The sequence below is a fragment of the Lepus europaeus genome, chromosome 11, assembly GCF_033115175.1.
Source record: "Lepus europaeus isolate LE1 chromosome 11, mLepTim1.pri, whole genome shotgun sequence".
Lineage (NCBI taxonomy): Eukaryota > Metazoa > Chordata > Mammalia > Lagomorpha > Leporidae > Lepus > Lepus europaeus.
This window is the reverse complement of record NC_084837.1, coordinates 85,122,654-85,138,415: the sequence shown is the minus strand read 5'-3', so window position 1 is coordinate 85,138,415 and position 15,762 is coordinate 85,122,654. Positions and strand designations below refer to the sequence as shown.

General features: G+C 54.1%; 2 protein-coding genes across 2 annotated transcripts in view; one reads left to right on the top strand and one right to left on the bottom strand.

The window, feature by feature from the left end:
* Positions 1 to 15,762, bottom strand: part of APH1B (aph-1 homolog B, gamma-secretase subunit) — an 85,815-nt gene that overhangs the window by 9,371 nt on the left and 60,682 nt on the right. The gene's annotated exons all lie outside the window — the stretch shown is intronic.
* The window catches only part of CA12 (carbonic anhydrase 12), a 48,562-nt gene that overhangs the window by 24,359 nt on the left and 8,441 nt on the right, over positions 1 to 15,762 (top strand). Inside the window, exons 3-8 of the mRNA XM_062206087.1 lie at positions 5,511 to 5,690; positions 6,149 to 6,291; positions 9,062 to 9,157; positions 9,923 to 9,986; positions 10,239 to 10,396; positions 11,414 to 11,540. Coding sequence (XP_062062071.1) covers positions 5,511 to 5,690; positions 6,149 to 6,291; positions 9,062 to 9,157; positions 9,923 to 9,986; positions 10,239 to 10,396; positions 11,414 to 11,540 — 768 coding nt within the window. The remainder of the gene's footprint in view (positions 1 to 5,510; positions 5,691 to 6,148; positions 6,292 to 9,061; positions 9,158 to 9,922; positions 9,987 to 10,238; positions 10,397 to 11,413; positions 11,541 to 15,762) is intronic.

Here is a 15,762-nt window from a genome sequence, read left to right as displayed (position 1 = left end):
TCACCGGTGGCGTCCTGTGGCTTTGTACACTGCAGCATGCGAGGGGCTCTGGCTGCCTCTTGGGCCACCTGCCGGGCTCCAGGACCCGTGAGTGCGTTTTCCACTGGATGGGTTTCAATCCCAGGCAGCCTGCAGTGTCCGGCCTGCACCACTCAGTACACATGTATTGCGTGCCCAGGATTAATGGCAACCTGTGCTGGCTACACGGTCTTCTCAGGGCTACTCTCCACTAATGAGCTCCTCTTTCTTCCACAAGCAACTTTCCTTCTCGGCATAGAAGCAGGCTTGAGTCTCATTAAAATCAAAACCAAACCCTGTTCAACACGCTCGTCTGCCCACAGCCACCACACGTACACTCCTCTCATTCTTTTACGGCTGACTCTGAAAGGAGCTTCAGAAACCTTCCAGATCGCTTTTTACTAAGTTCACTGTGGTTTAAGACATGGGGGTGGGAGATGACAAAAAGGTCGAGTCTCCATCAGCTCTTCGAATCTAGCAGAGTTCTAATTGGAAACAGGCTTACGTGCTAGCCCGGAGGTAAGAGTGCCAGGTGAGTCAAGCGAGCGGATGATTCACGTCACTGCTCTGTTGTGCAAACCTGGAGGGGCTGGCCTGGCTCGGGGCAGGGAGGAGAGAGCCCTGCGGTTGCTTTGGGAGGACTTGAACAGGATGAGATTTGGAAAGGTGCAGAGGAAGAGGGATCTTGAAGTAGGTCTTCAGCACAGGAACACTGCTGAAGGCTGACGGACAGGCTGGGGCAGCTGGCCTGACCCTGGCACGGGCTGGGGAAGGATGTGAGGGCCTTGGAAGACCCTGGCAGGCTGGGGCACATGGCTCTGCTGGGTCTTGTCGGGGTGGGGTGGGGCATGCCAGGGAGAAGGTGCGAGATGGGGATGGGCAGGGCCTCCACCATGAGATGACTGCTTACGACACGGAGCCCGGCTGGCAGTGTCACAGGAGAGGCTGCCTGTGTGCCAGGCAGAGGCGGAGGTGGTGGGAACCTGGGACTCCATGACCCGCAGGGAGCAAAGGAGGGGGCGGAGCTGGCTCTGGGATTTGGGGCCTTGCAGGAGAGGGGTTGTTCTCTGACACAGCAAGGCCCCCCACCCCAGGCTGTCATCAAGGCCATAACACACGGGTTAATTGCACGATGAGGGCCTGATTTGAAGCCTGAATGTTACAAACAAACATTGTCATCCTCATTTTAAATTTGAGTGCTGACCGAGTCGGATCGTAGGAAGGAATTAATAACTTTCCAGGTGTGAGAATGGTATTGTTGTTTTGAGTCCTTACACTTCAGACACACATACTGAGATGTGTGCAGATGACAGACTTGGATTTGTTTCCAAACTGCCCAGGTAGAAGGCAGAGGAGGGCATGGGGGAGATGGAGCAGGACTGGTGGGGCACTGTGCACTGTCTAAGCTGGGTGGCATGGGGTTCCTTCAGGCTCTTCTCTCCACTGTTGGATGCACTTTGAATTTCCCATTTAAAAACAAACAAACAAACAAAAAACCCTGGTCCTCAGCACAGATCCCACACCCCAGGCCCTCACAATCCCCAATCAGAAATTGCAAGAGGTGTTCAGAGCTGAGCCACGTGAGTGTCTCGTTAACATTCAAAACAGGAATCCTGTCCACTTCTTTTTGCCAAGAACAGGAAAATGCATGAACTGGAAAGAAAGAATGCCTGGATTCCATTCAGAAAAGCCTGTGAGATACACGTGATCGCGATCATGGGAGGAATCTGAGCAGCCGGAGAGGCAAAGTCCAAACCCAGGAGAGCGAAGTTCAGTTTTCGCTAGAGCTGGAGAGAAAAGCCTCTTTTAGAACAGTCACCTCCCACAGAGCTTTGCTGACAGCACAGCACCTGGCATGGGTGTGAAAGCTGAGATGGAACTGGGAAATTGCAGCTCCGGGTGGAGCTGCCAGCTAAGGCCAGTGCTACCGTGGCTGCAGGTCACAGCTGGGCCAGGCTGAGGCTAGGCAGACAGGAGAGAGTCTGTTGCCATCACCCATGGCATGTCTGTCACCACAAGCCACTAAGACAAGCAGCTGCTTTGAGGGTGTCCCCAGCTGTGCCAGGAGGGGACAGTGGCCACCCCATGCCAGTGGACGGTCAGAAGCCACATTTCTGGCAGTTCCCCTCCCAGGCCACACAGCAGAAACCAGATTTCTTTTTCCAATGAATGGTCCTAAACAGAACTAGTCTTTGTGCAGGTCAACTAGAAAGCTAGCTTAACTAGAAAGCTTTTTTTTTTTTTAAACTTTTATTTAATGAATATAAGTTTCCAATGTACAGCTTATGGATTACAATGGCTTCCCCCTCCCATAACTTCCCTCCCACCCGCAACCCTCCCCTCTCCCGCTCCCTCTCCCCTTCCATTTGCATCAAGATTCATTTTCAACTCTCTTTATATACAGAAGATCAATTTAGTATAAAGATTTCAACAGTTTGCATCCACATAGAAACACAAAGTGAAACATACTGTTTGAGTACTAGTTATAGCATTAAATCAAAATGTACAGCACATTAAGGACAGAGATCCCATTTACTTATTTGAAAGGTGGAGTTACAGAGAGGGAGAAGCAGAGGCAGAGGGAGAGAGAAGTCTAGCATCCACTGGTTCACTCCCCAAATGGCCACAACGGCCATGGCTGGGCCAGACCGAAGCCAGGAGCTTCATCTCAGTCTGCCATAAGGGTGCAGGGGCCCAAGCACTTGGGCCATCTTCTGCTGCTTTCCCAAGCACATTAGCAGGGAGCTGGATCAGAAGTGGGGCAGCCAGGGTTGAACCAGCACCCACATGGGATGCTGGTGCTGCAGTTTGGTAGTTTTACCCACCATGCCACAGCACTGACCCTGGAAGGCACTTTTTTGAACCTGACCAAGTGACCTCATTTTCCCCCTCTCTTTTTGAAGGGAAAAACACACAAGGGGCTTAAGGTGGGTGTCCTTACTCCCCGGGGCAAGGAGCACGTATAAAAGAGGTGTGAGAGTCTAGCTGCAGAATCACGCAAGGACAGTGCTGTGCCAGGGTAGAGAAAAACAGGGCTGGGGGAGACACAGCACATGCCCGCAGACAGCACGGGAGCTGGGGGAGCTGGATGGCCCCAGTCTCCTGGATAAATACAGGCACCGAGGGACACGGAGGGCCTGTGGCCAAAGGGCGGTAACTGGGTGACAGCCAAAATCTAACTCCCTACTAATCACCGAACCTTGCTTCACCCATGGAGCTGTAAGGGCAGATCCTTAGTCTCCTGTCCTGAGATGTCTAACTTGGCCCTAAGGTCCCACAGAGAGTATCTAGGGGCAGAAGATTTCCAATGGCCTTTCCCTGAACTCTGATCCTTGGGGATGCCTGCTGAGTGTGTGGCCCTGCTCACCACGTGGCTCTCAGAGCTAAGGTTGGTCTTGAAGGCACGTTGCACTCTTCAGGGGTGGCACCAGTTCGAACGTCCACCCTGGGGAAGGAAAGCCCATCCGAGCCCCACTCCTGTTTGTCATTTATGCAAGGAGAAACCTGCTCATGGCTGCATCTCTGCGCTTCCAGAGTTTTCCCAACCAAGCCAGGCTGGCAGCTTCCTCCACCCTGGCTGGGGGCCCAGGCGGAGCGGTGAGCACAGGCAGGCTGGCAGCCTCCCTGGGGACATCTGGCCACCCTGGGCAGTCTCTCCCCGACCTTGGGGTTAGTGTGATGCCTCATGATGGCTTCCCCCCGTTCCCTGCCACCCTGAGGAATTCAGGTTTGCCCCGAGCTGAGTGAGTGTCTGTCCTACTCTGGCAGCTCTGGAAGCCTGCAGCCTCCCTGCCCCCTCGTCGCCGTCTCTGCGTGCTTAGTGCTTTGAGAGTGACAAGAGCATGGCTCAGTGAGACTGGTGTCCCACGAAAAGCTGCGCCGGAGATTCGGCAGCTCCTCCATGCTCTAAGGTTTCTGGACAGGAGAACCCAGTGGGTGGCAGCATGAAAAGTGGCTGTCTGGGGCCAGAACTCAGCTGGGAACCAGGGACACCCTAGCACTGTCAATGAACACGAGTCCCGAGTGTTACCCGATGCTCCCTGCCCTGGGATGAGGCCCCCGCGTCAGAGCACGAGGTGTCGGGGCCAGGATCCTGGGCACACACATTCGCACTCCCCTGCATTGGTGCTGAGAGGCCTCCCGGACACAGTGTTCCCAGTGCTGACATCCTGATGCATTGATCCCAGGTGCCAAAGCAGGATCCCCAGCCCTGGCGGAGCCCCCGGGGCACCACGGTTCTACCCCATGAGCCGAGACATGCCAGCTGCTTGCTTTTCTGGAGAAACCTCAGCCTGAAAATCTGTTTAGTTACCAGGAGAGATAATATTTCAACACAGACTGACATTCTTTGAGGACTTTCCCTGTGGGAGTTGGAAAGCTTACCTGAACATGGGATGTTTATTTTCATTTGCATGGGAGGTGCTGCTGTGTGGCAATTGGCATGGAGCTTGCACCCCAGGAGGTTTGGGGGTTTTGGTCTGTCTCTCCTCACTGACAGTGTGTCAATTATATTGTAATAACGAGCTTGTAGTAGTGTCATATTTTTTTCCAGCTTAAACCCATCCTTGGCTCTGAGCTTCAGGCAGCTAATTATCTGATGTTTTCTAAGCATCCCTATCACACTGGGTTCTATACTGTAGACATGAATATGTAGATTCAGTATCCTCAAGGGTTTTCTATCAGGAAAACTGTACCTATAGATTCACCAGCCTGAAAAAACCTACCTGCAGCTGTAGACAATTTTTCCAATCTGAGACAGCCAGTGGAGTAATTAAATTCTTTCTTACTACAAAGCCAGCATGGGTGAGCAGGGGCCCTGAGACCCAGCACGGCCCCTGGCTCGCACATAGTAAGTGCTCAACAAGCAGATGTGAAGTTGCTGATGTCAGCAGCCTTCACTTGGCGAGAACACGTATTGTGGCAACACATGAGCAAGGCACACAATCAAGCTGGGCCGCCCTAGCCCGTCTTTCCCCTCATCATTCTAAGGGAAGCTGGTCTTGAGCTGTGGCCGGAGCTCATTCTGAAGGCCAAGTCTCGGGGCCTGAAGAATTCACCTCTGGGGATTAAGAAAAGAGGAGGGGGTGTGTGTTGTGGTGCAGTGGGTTAGGTCACGGCCTGCGATGCCCACATCTCTGTCCCAGTGACTCTGCTTCTGATCCAGCTTCCTGCTCGTGCCTCCTCGGTGGCAGCAGGTGACGACTCAAGTGCTTGGGCCTCTGCCACCCACGAAGGAGACGTGGATGGAGTTCAAGGCTCCTGGCTCCAGTCTGGCCCAGCCCTTGTTGTTGCAGCAATTTGGGAGAATGAACCAGCACATGGAAGATTCTCTCTCTCTCTGCCTTTCAAATAGGTGAAAATAAACATTAAAAAAAAAAAAAAAAAAAAAAAAAAAAAAAAGGAGAAAAGGTGCAGTTGCACCGAACACAGAATTAGATGAGAAGTGCTTTGTGGAAAACTGACCAAATCTTGGTTTGAATCTCTCCTTCCAGGTGCTGACGGGGAGAGGAGCTGGTTCAAGAAGTACCCGTCCTGCGGGGGCCGTCTGCAGTCCCCGATAGACCTGCACGGTGACACCCTGCAGTATGACGCCAGCCTGGCGCCCCTCGAGTTCCAGGGCTACAACGTGTCTGCTGACAAGCAGTTTAACCTGACCAATGACGGCCACTCCGGTGAGGGAGACACCCCAGGGGCCTGAAGGGCAGGGAGGGGGCTCTGCCGAGGCACCCACCCATGGCAGGGTGGACGTTGGAGGGCTGCCTGGATCACTGCCTGCCACAGACACTGGGGGCCAGGGGTTTGGGCAGGTCTGGCAGAAAGCAGCACCTCTCTGGAAATTGGGAAGGAGACAGGCCTGAGCCCCTGGGGGCCATCAGCAACCATTCAAGGAACCACACAGTTCAGCGGGGTGGGGGATTCAGGTGTTAGAGCCAGGCAAGCCTGGATCTGAATCCTGGGCCTCATTTTCCAAGGGGAACCAATGAAGTGCTGTGTCCCTGGGAAGTGAGGGAGGGAGCCAGGTTTCTCCGCTGCAGGCTGCCCGTGCCCTGCAGCCGCCTGTATCCCGGACCACTCCCTGGCAGTGCTCAGCTGACCGGGGCACTGAAGGCTGCCCCTTCTTTCCCTGCAGTGAGACTCAACCTGCCCCCGGACATGCACCTCCAGGGCCTCCCGTCCCGTTACACTGCCACGCAGCTGCACCTGCACTGGGGGAACCGCAATGACCCTTACGGCTCCGAGCACATCGTGGGTGGGAAGCAGTTCGCCGCTGAGGTGAGTGAGCGGCCAGCCTGGCAGGGGCTGCTGGCATCCACCTGGCCACTGTACAGATAGGATCAGAGCACAGTGGCGGGGAGTGGGGGGCAGCTGCTTTCTCCCTCTGTGCACCCAGCACCAGCCCTGTTGGTGGCACAGGAAGCTTCAGCCACTTGGGCCACCCTGTAGCTCACCTGTGGTAGCTGGTCTCTCTTCTCCTGATCTTGGCAGTGCTCCCAGAGTGACACAGGGAACCCACCTCCCCTTTTCTAGTCACTGTCCTCCTACCTGGGCAGGCAACAATCTCATGCTTGTCCAGCCGCAGCATCCCACTGCGGAATCATGCTAGGCTTGCTGCCCCCCACCCCAAATATCACCATCTGTCTTCACGCAGTGTGCTGTCTCTATGTGTCTTTCCCATCATCCCAATGTCCCTTCCCTGGACATGGGTTGTGCCTGGGGACATGGGAGTCCAGGGCTACTCATGAATCAAGGTGACTGGCTTTATAATGAGAGACTCCCTGCAGGTGGCTTGGGATGTCAGTACAGCATGGAGTTAGGCCACCCTGAGGTGCTAACCCCAAATGTCAACCGACAATGAGAGGGAGGCCAGGGCTCTTTTCCTGCACTACCAGTGTGCAACTGGCTGGTGCAGGGAAGAGAGTTCAGTTGCTCCCTTTCAGAGCTCTCTCTCAGAGCGTGGAACTGGGGGTGTGTGGGTCTCCGTGGTTGTAGGGAATTAAATGCACCGAGATCAATGCTGTGGATCAGTGAGCAGAGCCCATGATAAATAATGGCACGACCACTGCTCTGTTAATAACGGCTGAACTGCGCGTTTCTTGGGCTAATTACAGGTCTGGTTGCCAGTGTGGAGGGGATGTGATTCTGACACAACTGGGGCTTCACGCGCTCAGAGCAAGCCATTCCCTGCAGCTCCAGAGCTGCAGTTTCTTCCAGGCTAATAGCAATGTGGAGGCTTCTACTTCCCCGAGGGCAATAAAGAAGGCGTTTTAGGAGGGCTTATGCATTTACAAGCGTTTCTAGCCACTGTATTTTCTGCTGTTGATCCACATCATCAGACCCGGGACCTGAGGAACCCGATGCTGACAGTGGGGAAGAGGCCTCAGGGTGACAGTAAGGAGCAGATTCTCCCCAGCAGGCGCTTGGAATGTATGCAGTGGCTCTTCCGGGTGGCATATAGAAAAGACTCCTTCTTAACCCACTGTGTGCTGTCGTCCTATATACAGGACATCTATAGGGGCTTAAATTGAGAGCAGTAAGTGTACCACGTGTGGGAACTTGGTACTGAACATCACTGAAATATTTGCAGAATTGAAAACTTGGGACCCTTACTGGGTTAATACCCTCAGTGCTAACGGAGGATTTCCCTGTGCCTGGGCCAGACTCCACTTCCTCTTGATTTAATTATATAAATGACAATAACCAAAGGGCTCAGACAGATCACAAGCTCAGAGTCTCCTGTAAATAGAAAGAAGGAGCAGGCCTTGGGGGTGGGATTAGCCCTACGCGGTTCAGCTCTATCTCCCCAAAGCCTCACCGGACCGAGACAGCTTGGGTAGCATGGGAGAATGTGTCCTGTTGGGGGAAGAATGGTGAAGCAGGGGCCCTGAAGAAATCCTTACTCGAAGATCACTTTTGAAGAAAATTATATAATTTAGAAAAGTAAGGAAAGCTTAAAACAGGTATATTATGCTATATTCAATAAAATATGCTTGAATTCTATTTATAGACACGAGATGGGAAGAGACACAAACATTTCAATGTGTCATAGTCTCAAGGCAAAGAATCAAGAAAAATGCATGTGCTCTGTATGTAGGTCTGTTTACTAAACATGTTTTAGAAGGGGAGGAAAGGAGAGAGTGAGTTAGGGGAGGGGGCAGTGCGGAGCAGGGATAAGGACTGATCTGCCTAGTGACCCCTGAAATGTCCGCAACAGCCAGTGCAGGGGCAGGCCCACGCCGGGAGCCGGGATCTCTGCCCAGGTTTCCTCGGCTGGTGTCAGGGGCCTCAATGCTTGGACCATCATCCGCTGTCTTCCCAGGCACATTGGCACAAAGCTGGATTGGAGACAGAACAGCTGGGACTCTGATCGGGGACGTGAGTGTCCCAAGTGGCAGCTGAACCCACTGTGACAAATATCCACCCCTAGATTTTTTAAACTCAGGATTTCTTGGGAACTTCTCTTTTCCTCACCATAATAATTACAAAATCTTTTGCTATAAAAAAAAGAGCTTAGAATGTTATTTTGTAAAGATAAAAGCAGTAACATTCTGGAAGTCTTAAAATGTGACTGATAGAACTCTAAAGCCACGTGTGCTTCTCCTGCACCTGCGCTACATACAGTGACGCCTGAGTTACAGCTGCAGGTCTCCCACTGCAGCGCCCACGGCTCCCAGATCAGGGAGGCCAAGGCAGAAGGCGGGTGAGTCACAGGGACCGTGTCGTCTCAGCTTCCAGACTAAAGCAGGACACATCAGAGGGCAGGAGTGCTGCCAAGCGCCCAGGCTTTTCCACGGTTACTGTAAAACACACTCGTCCCTGGTTGGCTCCCATCTGTCGCACACTGGCTCTGTTTCAGGCCCTGGGGACACAATGAATGGGTAAGACAGACACAGTTTGCCTTGTGAACTGGGAAAGGGCGAACCTGGGACCGCCCAGAAGGGGGGTTCTGAGAGGTTCTAAGACAGCTGGGAGAGGCAGGGATGGGGATCGAAGTCTCCTGGGGAAGCAGAGGCTCCCCTGACGGCCGGCTTCTTGCCCTCTGCAGCTGCACATCGTCCACTATAACTCAGATCTGTACCCTGACATCAGCACCGCCAGCAACAAGTCGGAAGGCCTTGCCGTCCTGGCGGTTCTCATTGAGGTGAGAGATGGGTAAGGGGTTTTGCATAGAATTTCAAGCAGGGATGAGATTGGGATTTGGCGTTTGGTTCCTCGCACGCCAGGTGGTCCTAAGCTGCTCCTGTGTGCAGCTCCTGTGTGCAGCCTGCCTTCGGAGCAGGGGGAGTCCTCCCCAGGGCTCTTCCTCCTGTGGTCTCTCTCCCGTTGGCTGGGCAGAGGCGTCCTTTGTGACACTGGACAAAGCAGCCCAGCCCTCCTGTACAAGGAGTGCAGCCTCCCGCTGGAGAGGCCCTGGGAGGGAAGCAGGTGCTGCTCTGTCGGGCGCCCGAGCCGGGATCTGACCCCTGGTAGCCATCCTCCCGGCCCTGGCGTCCATTCTCCCTGGAGACCCTGGCAAGAGTCTCATCCCAGAAAGTGGGCCTGTCTTCTGATTCACTGGCATTTTGTTTTTGCTTTTCCTGATGAGGCAGCAAGTACCTCATTTCCCAACATGCTTTCTTGTCCGACTTGGCTCGTGTGAATTTGGAACTCCCTGCAGTTCTGAGTTAGGTGAACATTGGCTGGCTGTGGCCCCTGGGCTCACGTCCTCATCTTTGCTACAGCCACAGGATGTCCTGAGATGCACGAGGGCAGGACCATGACACTGACTCCCAACGGCCTGGGGAGCCATCATGGTTTTCCCAGTAAGGCGGCTCCTTAGGGAGGGCTCGGCCCTGGTGGACCTGGTGGCCTTGGCGGCCCTGGCCCTGGCCCAGCCCCTCTGACAGTAGTTGTCAATCTGTTGCAGAAGGGCTACTTCAATCCGTACTACGACAGGATCTTCAGTTTCCTGCGATACGTGAAGTACAAAGGTGAGGGGGTCCTTGGATGCTGATTCTTCCTGTTGGAGAAGGACGTGCCACCCTCCGAGTCCTTGAGAAAACTAAGCAAGGGCTGGGTGCTGTCTGTAGGCGTCTACTGGGTTAAGGGCAGTAGGCCGTCGGACACGTGGTATGAGCGGGTCCATGGGCTGGATGGCTCGGCCACTAAGCTTTGCTGCAGCTCTGCCATGGGAGCAAGGCTGACGCTGTCACCCCCTTCCCCACCACCACCTGTCTCTCCAGGACAGAACGTGCGCATCCCGACCTTCAACATTGAGGAGCTGCTTCCCGAGAAGCCCGATGAGTACTACCGCTACCGGGGCTCCCTCACCACCCCTCCCTGCTACCCCTCCGTGCTCTGGACGGTTTTCCGGAACCCTGTGAGCATTTCCCAGGAGCAGGTAAGTGCTGCGCCCACCTGAGTCAGGGCCCACACGGCACCTCGGTCCCCTCTGTGACTCACACTGTCATTGTCATCATCATGGGCGATGTGATTTGTTTCACTGGCAGCTGGTCAGGACCCGCCCCGGTGTCATGGGGCCCTGACCTGGACGTTTGGCAGTAGGTAGGTAGAAGTAAGGGCAGGTGACTCAGGAGAGCAAATGTGTGTGGGGACAAGCAGCACAGCCTAACCCAGAAGCCCTCTTGGAAACAGATCGTATAATCCAGGGGGTGTGTGGAAACAGTGGCCACGGAGCCAGGAGCCAGGGGACCTGTGACAGCCTGATGGCCCTTTTCCATCCTCTGATGCAACCATCAGAACCAGCTGGGTTCCAACTCGGGTCCCTGAGAGGAATGTGGTCCCTGTGGGAGGCTAAGGCGCCCTCTACTTTCGGGGTCCTCTCTATGTGGGGAAGATTGCAGGGTTATCAGAGCTCACAGCACTGTTCTTCCCCAGGGCCCCAGCAGCAGGCAAGTCAGACCCAGCACCTCCCGGCACCCAGTGACCGAGAAACCCCAGGGTGGGTGGTGCCTGGATTGCTTGAATATTTTTATTTGAGGGACAGACAGAGAGAGAGAGTGAGCTCCCATCCACGGATTCACTCCCCAAAAGCCTGCAGTAGCTGGGTCTTAGGCCAGGAGCCAGGAACCTAATTGAGGTCTCCCATGTGGGTGGCAAGGACTAAGTCCTTGAGGCAGCACTGCTCCTTCCCAGGGTCGGGGACAGACAGTGAACCCGGGCACTCCGATGTGGGACGTGGGCAGCTTAACTACTAAGCCAAACACCTGCATCTTCACCACCCCACCTCCACACGCCCCTGCCCCTGCTGCCTGCCACTGCTTTCTGATGTCTCCTACCAAGCACCCCAGGGGCCAGTTCCTGAGGCTTCTCCCACAGGCTGGGGGTGGGGGTGGGGGAGGCTGGGCAGGGGAGCATCACTGTGCCCGCCTGGTGTGTTTCTGCTCCTTCCCTTCAGCTGCTGGCTTTGCAGACAGCTCTGTACTTCACACGTGCAGACGATCCTTCCCCTAGAGAAATGATCAACAACTTCCGGCCCATCCAGAACTTCGGCGTGAGGCTGGTGCATGCCTCCTTCCAAGAAGGTGAGGGGACGCAGGGTCCGTGGGGCATGGTGTCAAGGCCTGCCCATTTCCCAGGAAGTTGGTCCCTGGCACAGGTGTTTGGTTAAGAGCACCCTGGCTGTCACAGGAACCACAGTGCCTCAAGGTGCTTTGGAGTGGGGGCTTCCTGGGGTCTCCCCGTCACTGCCCTCCAGTTCCCTGAGTCTTGCAGAGATGCCTGAGCTGGGCCCTCCGGGTGCAGGGACGAGAGCCCTTGTTAAGTCTGACGGTCTCCCACAGATGTGGAAGCGAGGATGTTCCTGGGGACTTCTGTGTACTGGAGACTGACCCCTTCTCCTGAGATGCATGATAGGAATTGTCCCATGAGATCACACTTCTGACTTCTCACCCCAGCCCTTCTTGGCAGTCACCCCATCTGAGGCCTGGCCTCAGATTCACACACCATTAACGTCGAAGGATGCCCCTTTGTAAGATGCGAGGCAGTGGACAAACCCCACACGTGTGGCCACCAGCAGCTTGAGGTCTTTTGCAGCAAAGCCAATCAGGCAGGAAGGTTCCCTTGCTCACAGCATTTCTCTCTAATCGCCTCGAAGCCTGCAAAGCTCGGCACGAGCGGTCCAGACTGAACAAAGCACGATATTTGGTCTGCTCCTAATACTGTGAGGTCCACTTGTGCCTTTTAAGCCACTGCCCAGAAGGACATTAGCATTTCTGCTTGCTCAGTGCCTGTGTAGTACTGCTGGGAGTGGGGGAAGGAGTAGGGTGGGACTTGGCGGGGGGAGGGAGGGTGGTCCACGCCCTTCTTCCAGTCTCTGAGCTCACTTTCTCACTGTAGATTCTTGAGCTGTTCCCAGCTTGGGAACCCTGGGTGGTCAGAAGCAGGTCAGACCCCCAGAAGTTCCACTTTACCCCCTGACATCGCTTGGCAGAGACCCCAATGAGCTGACCGATGACTGGGGATGGCAGAGAACCCAAACCCTCCTTTCACTTGGATCGCCTTTTTAGTTCCTTTCTTGTTATGAGAAACTAGAACTGTCACCTGCTAAGCCTGTTAAACAGACGCGGACTGTGTTTCAGAGCCCTACCTGAAAGCTTTAGGGACCTGCCCCTCTGAATTGCCCCTTACGGGGGCCCACAGTTAACTGAGAAATGCCTGCACATGCATGGACTCCCTTTTTGTGCGCTCCTCTCCAGATACCACGCTTCCAGGTCACTCTCTCTTTGCTGCAGTCCCTCGAGCTGAGAAGTCAATCTGTGAACAGTTGGCCCTTCCTAGGAGTTGAGAATCTCTGTGGCAGTGGCCGTCAACTTTGAGGAAATGACTAGCATGAGCAGAATTAGCCCTTTTGGACCAATCTAGGCACAGTGTTCTCTTTTCCCATTCTTCTGAGTGTGCAGTATTCCAGGGTTAAACTGAACTCTCCAACTGCTTCCACTCCTTAATAAAACAAGCAAAAAACATAGAACCCTGGAGAGAAGGGACTTTGCCCCCATAGATCAGGTGACTTCTGCCGTGGTGCAGGACTCTGTTAGCAGCTGTGTTCGCCGAGCTGGGTCTTGGCACGTCCCTGGAAACAGGATGATGCTCAGGGCCTCACTTGGTTTCTTCCTGGGCTGTGCAGTGTGGACAAATCATGTCCCTTCCTTGGCCTTGGTTTTCTCAGCTATGAAATGCCAGGTCGGACGGGGCGGTCTGACCTCCTCGCAGGGCTCATGTGTCCCATTGCTGTGTGGATGCTAACAACTGCCAATCCTGACTTTACGTTGCAGGGACAATGTGTGAGGGCAGTCACAGAGCATCAGAAGAAACCGAGCAGGAGCTTGAGTGTGACAACTAAAAGTAACCTGCACTGGGACGATGGACTGTGGCTGTGGGGAAAAGTAGCCATCTCCTTAGAGTGGCCCTGGCCTACGTAGCTGCTTGTAGTGTGGCAGTGCAGGCAGGTTCGTAGATAGTGCTTCGTAGATTCTCCCAGTCTGGCTGGCAGAGCTTCAGGGGCCTCCTAGAAGAGGTCCAGCTTAGGGCATCAAGATCAAGGCCCCATAAATGCAGCTTTGCCACTGCCTGTCTTGCATGGCTTGCTCTGAGCTGCTGCTTCCATGAGCCCAGGCGGGGCTCGGCTCCCGGGAGGCAGAATCCATGGCAGACCAAGGAAAACCTCTTCATTTGGAGGCTGATTATGGAAACTTGGCCAGAATCCTCCCCTCCCTTTTACCTCCCAAAGGCATGGGCAGCAAACAGGGCTGCTTCCCAAGGAGCAGTGAGGAGGGAGCCCCAGAGGAGTGAAGTGCCAAGCCTCATCAGCCCGGGCCACCTGCATTCAGGAGGTCCTCTTGTACCCGTCTTGGAGTGGGCCTCAGACTGTAACACGCAGGCTCCGGTTTGTGGCGCGAAGCTGTCGGTGTGAACCTTGAGCAATTTGGATTCAATTATTTGTAGACTGAGGCATGCTTACACCTAGGGTCTGGTTTACTGAGGATTCCCCACCCCACTCCCACTCCTAAAAGTGAAGAAGAACAGTGGAGTCAAAACAGGGGAAGAATAAAGTTAAGGAAATCCTCTAGGAGAGAAAGCTCTTGGACTTTAGGTGAGGATCTAAAGTTTATCAGCTTGGGTTAATTGGGACTGAATCATTTAACTTGACCCTGCTGTTCTCCTAGATCGGGCTTAGGAAAGGAGCCCAGGCCCTGGTTTCTGGCCCTGCAGGGCTTCCAGTCCTAACATAACTGCAAGGCAGTTTCTCACCCTTGGCACTACTGACATCTGGGACAGGGTAATTGTGTGTGGCAGCATCCTTGGTCTGCACCCACTCACTACATGCCAGTTGCATCTCTCCAGAATGTCTCCAGACATAGCCAACTGTCTGCAGGGGAGCAGGGCCATGTCACCCCTGGCTGAGAGTCACTGCTCCAGGGGCCGTCCCGTGCCACCCCTAGCCCAGAACTGAGTATTTTCAGTCATTTCAAAGGAGTCTAGATTTGTGTATGCAGGCTTTGTTCTTTATTCTATTCTGGTGTGAAAATTTCAGTCTGAAAACAGTAAGAGTGAAGTCACAGAGGCAGAAGCAGCCGGCCCACGAGAGGCCTTATTCCCACCTCCCTTAGGACGGGAATGTGTACCCTTCGCATGGAGTTGGGTGTGGCTGAGAGAAGTGGCCTGAGACACATCCCTCCCAGGAGACCCAGCTCTTTGGAAGCAGCAACTTTCTCCATGTTGCCTCCTTCATCATTCCATCTCCCTCTCCCTTCCTCCCTCCCTCTGTTGTTTCTTGCATCTTTGGTATAAATGCCTACTCTTGATGAAAGGTCAAAGTCATGGCAGGCATATTTTGGTTGACTTTTAAAAAGGACCTCTTCCATCCAAGTGGTCCGAGGGGAAGCAGGACTGTCCTCAACGTGAGCTCCCTGTGAGAGGAACCACTGGGGACCTGTTTGGGTCACATAGGAAGTCAGTAGCCCATTGAGGGAAGGGAAGGATGGAAGTCGTGGGGACCAAGGCTTGGCTCCTGCAGCTTGACCTCTTCCTAGCCAGTGCCACCCACACTGGGTCCAGATAGTGAAGAATGGTAAACCAGGAGCCCCTCCAACCAAAACCCTCGGGTATTTCAACACATCAGGGCACAGGAAGCTGCAGGGACTAAAGGAAGCCAAAAAGTTGCTATAGTTGCACCTTTCTTGGGCTTGCTCGGAGCCCCTGCATGCCCCCCACTGCGGAACCCAGAGCCCAAGTGCATTTAAGATGGTCAAGGAGGTGGGCCCTCACCAATGGCAAATCTGTGGAGCAGTACAACGGGGCAGCTCTATAAAAGCTAAAAAAGAAAGAAATTTCACATGGCTAAGATGGCTCATTATTGAAGTTTTTGAGATCAGGATGCATTCATTGTAGGTGTTGATTTTTTAAAAGTTTCTATCTAAACAAAAGGTATCAGGGTATCCTGGATTCTTCCAAAGTATCCACATGAGTCACCAGAGTTCCCACCTTCAAACCCCTAGACCTGCGTCAGGGTGCTGAATGGCCGGGAGCTTCATCCTGTATGCTAGGAGGTGATGTCCTTGTCCCCTCCCCACACTGTGTTTCCTGAGCACAGCCCGGGTCCTGCACTGTGGGGACAGAAAACCCCACGGTGGACGGCATCTTGCTCCTGACAACAAGACTCTGGCACTGAGCAGAGCATGTTCAGGAAAGACAGCGGGAAGAGGGGCTGGGGAAGGTTGTGCCCCCCTCCCCCGTTGGTGACGGGCT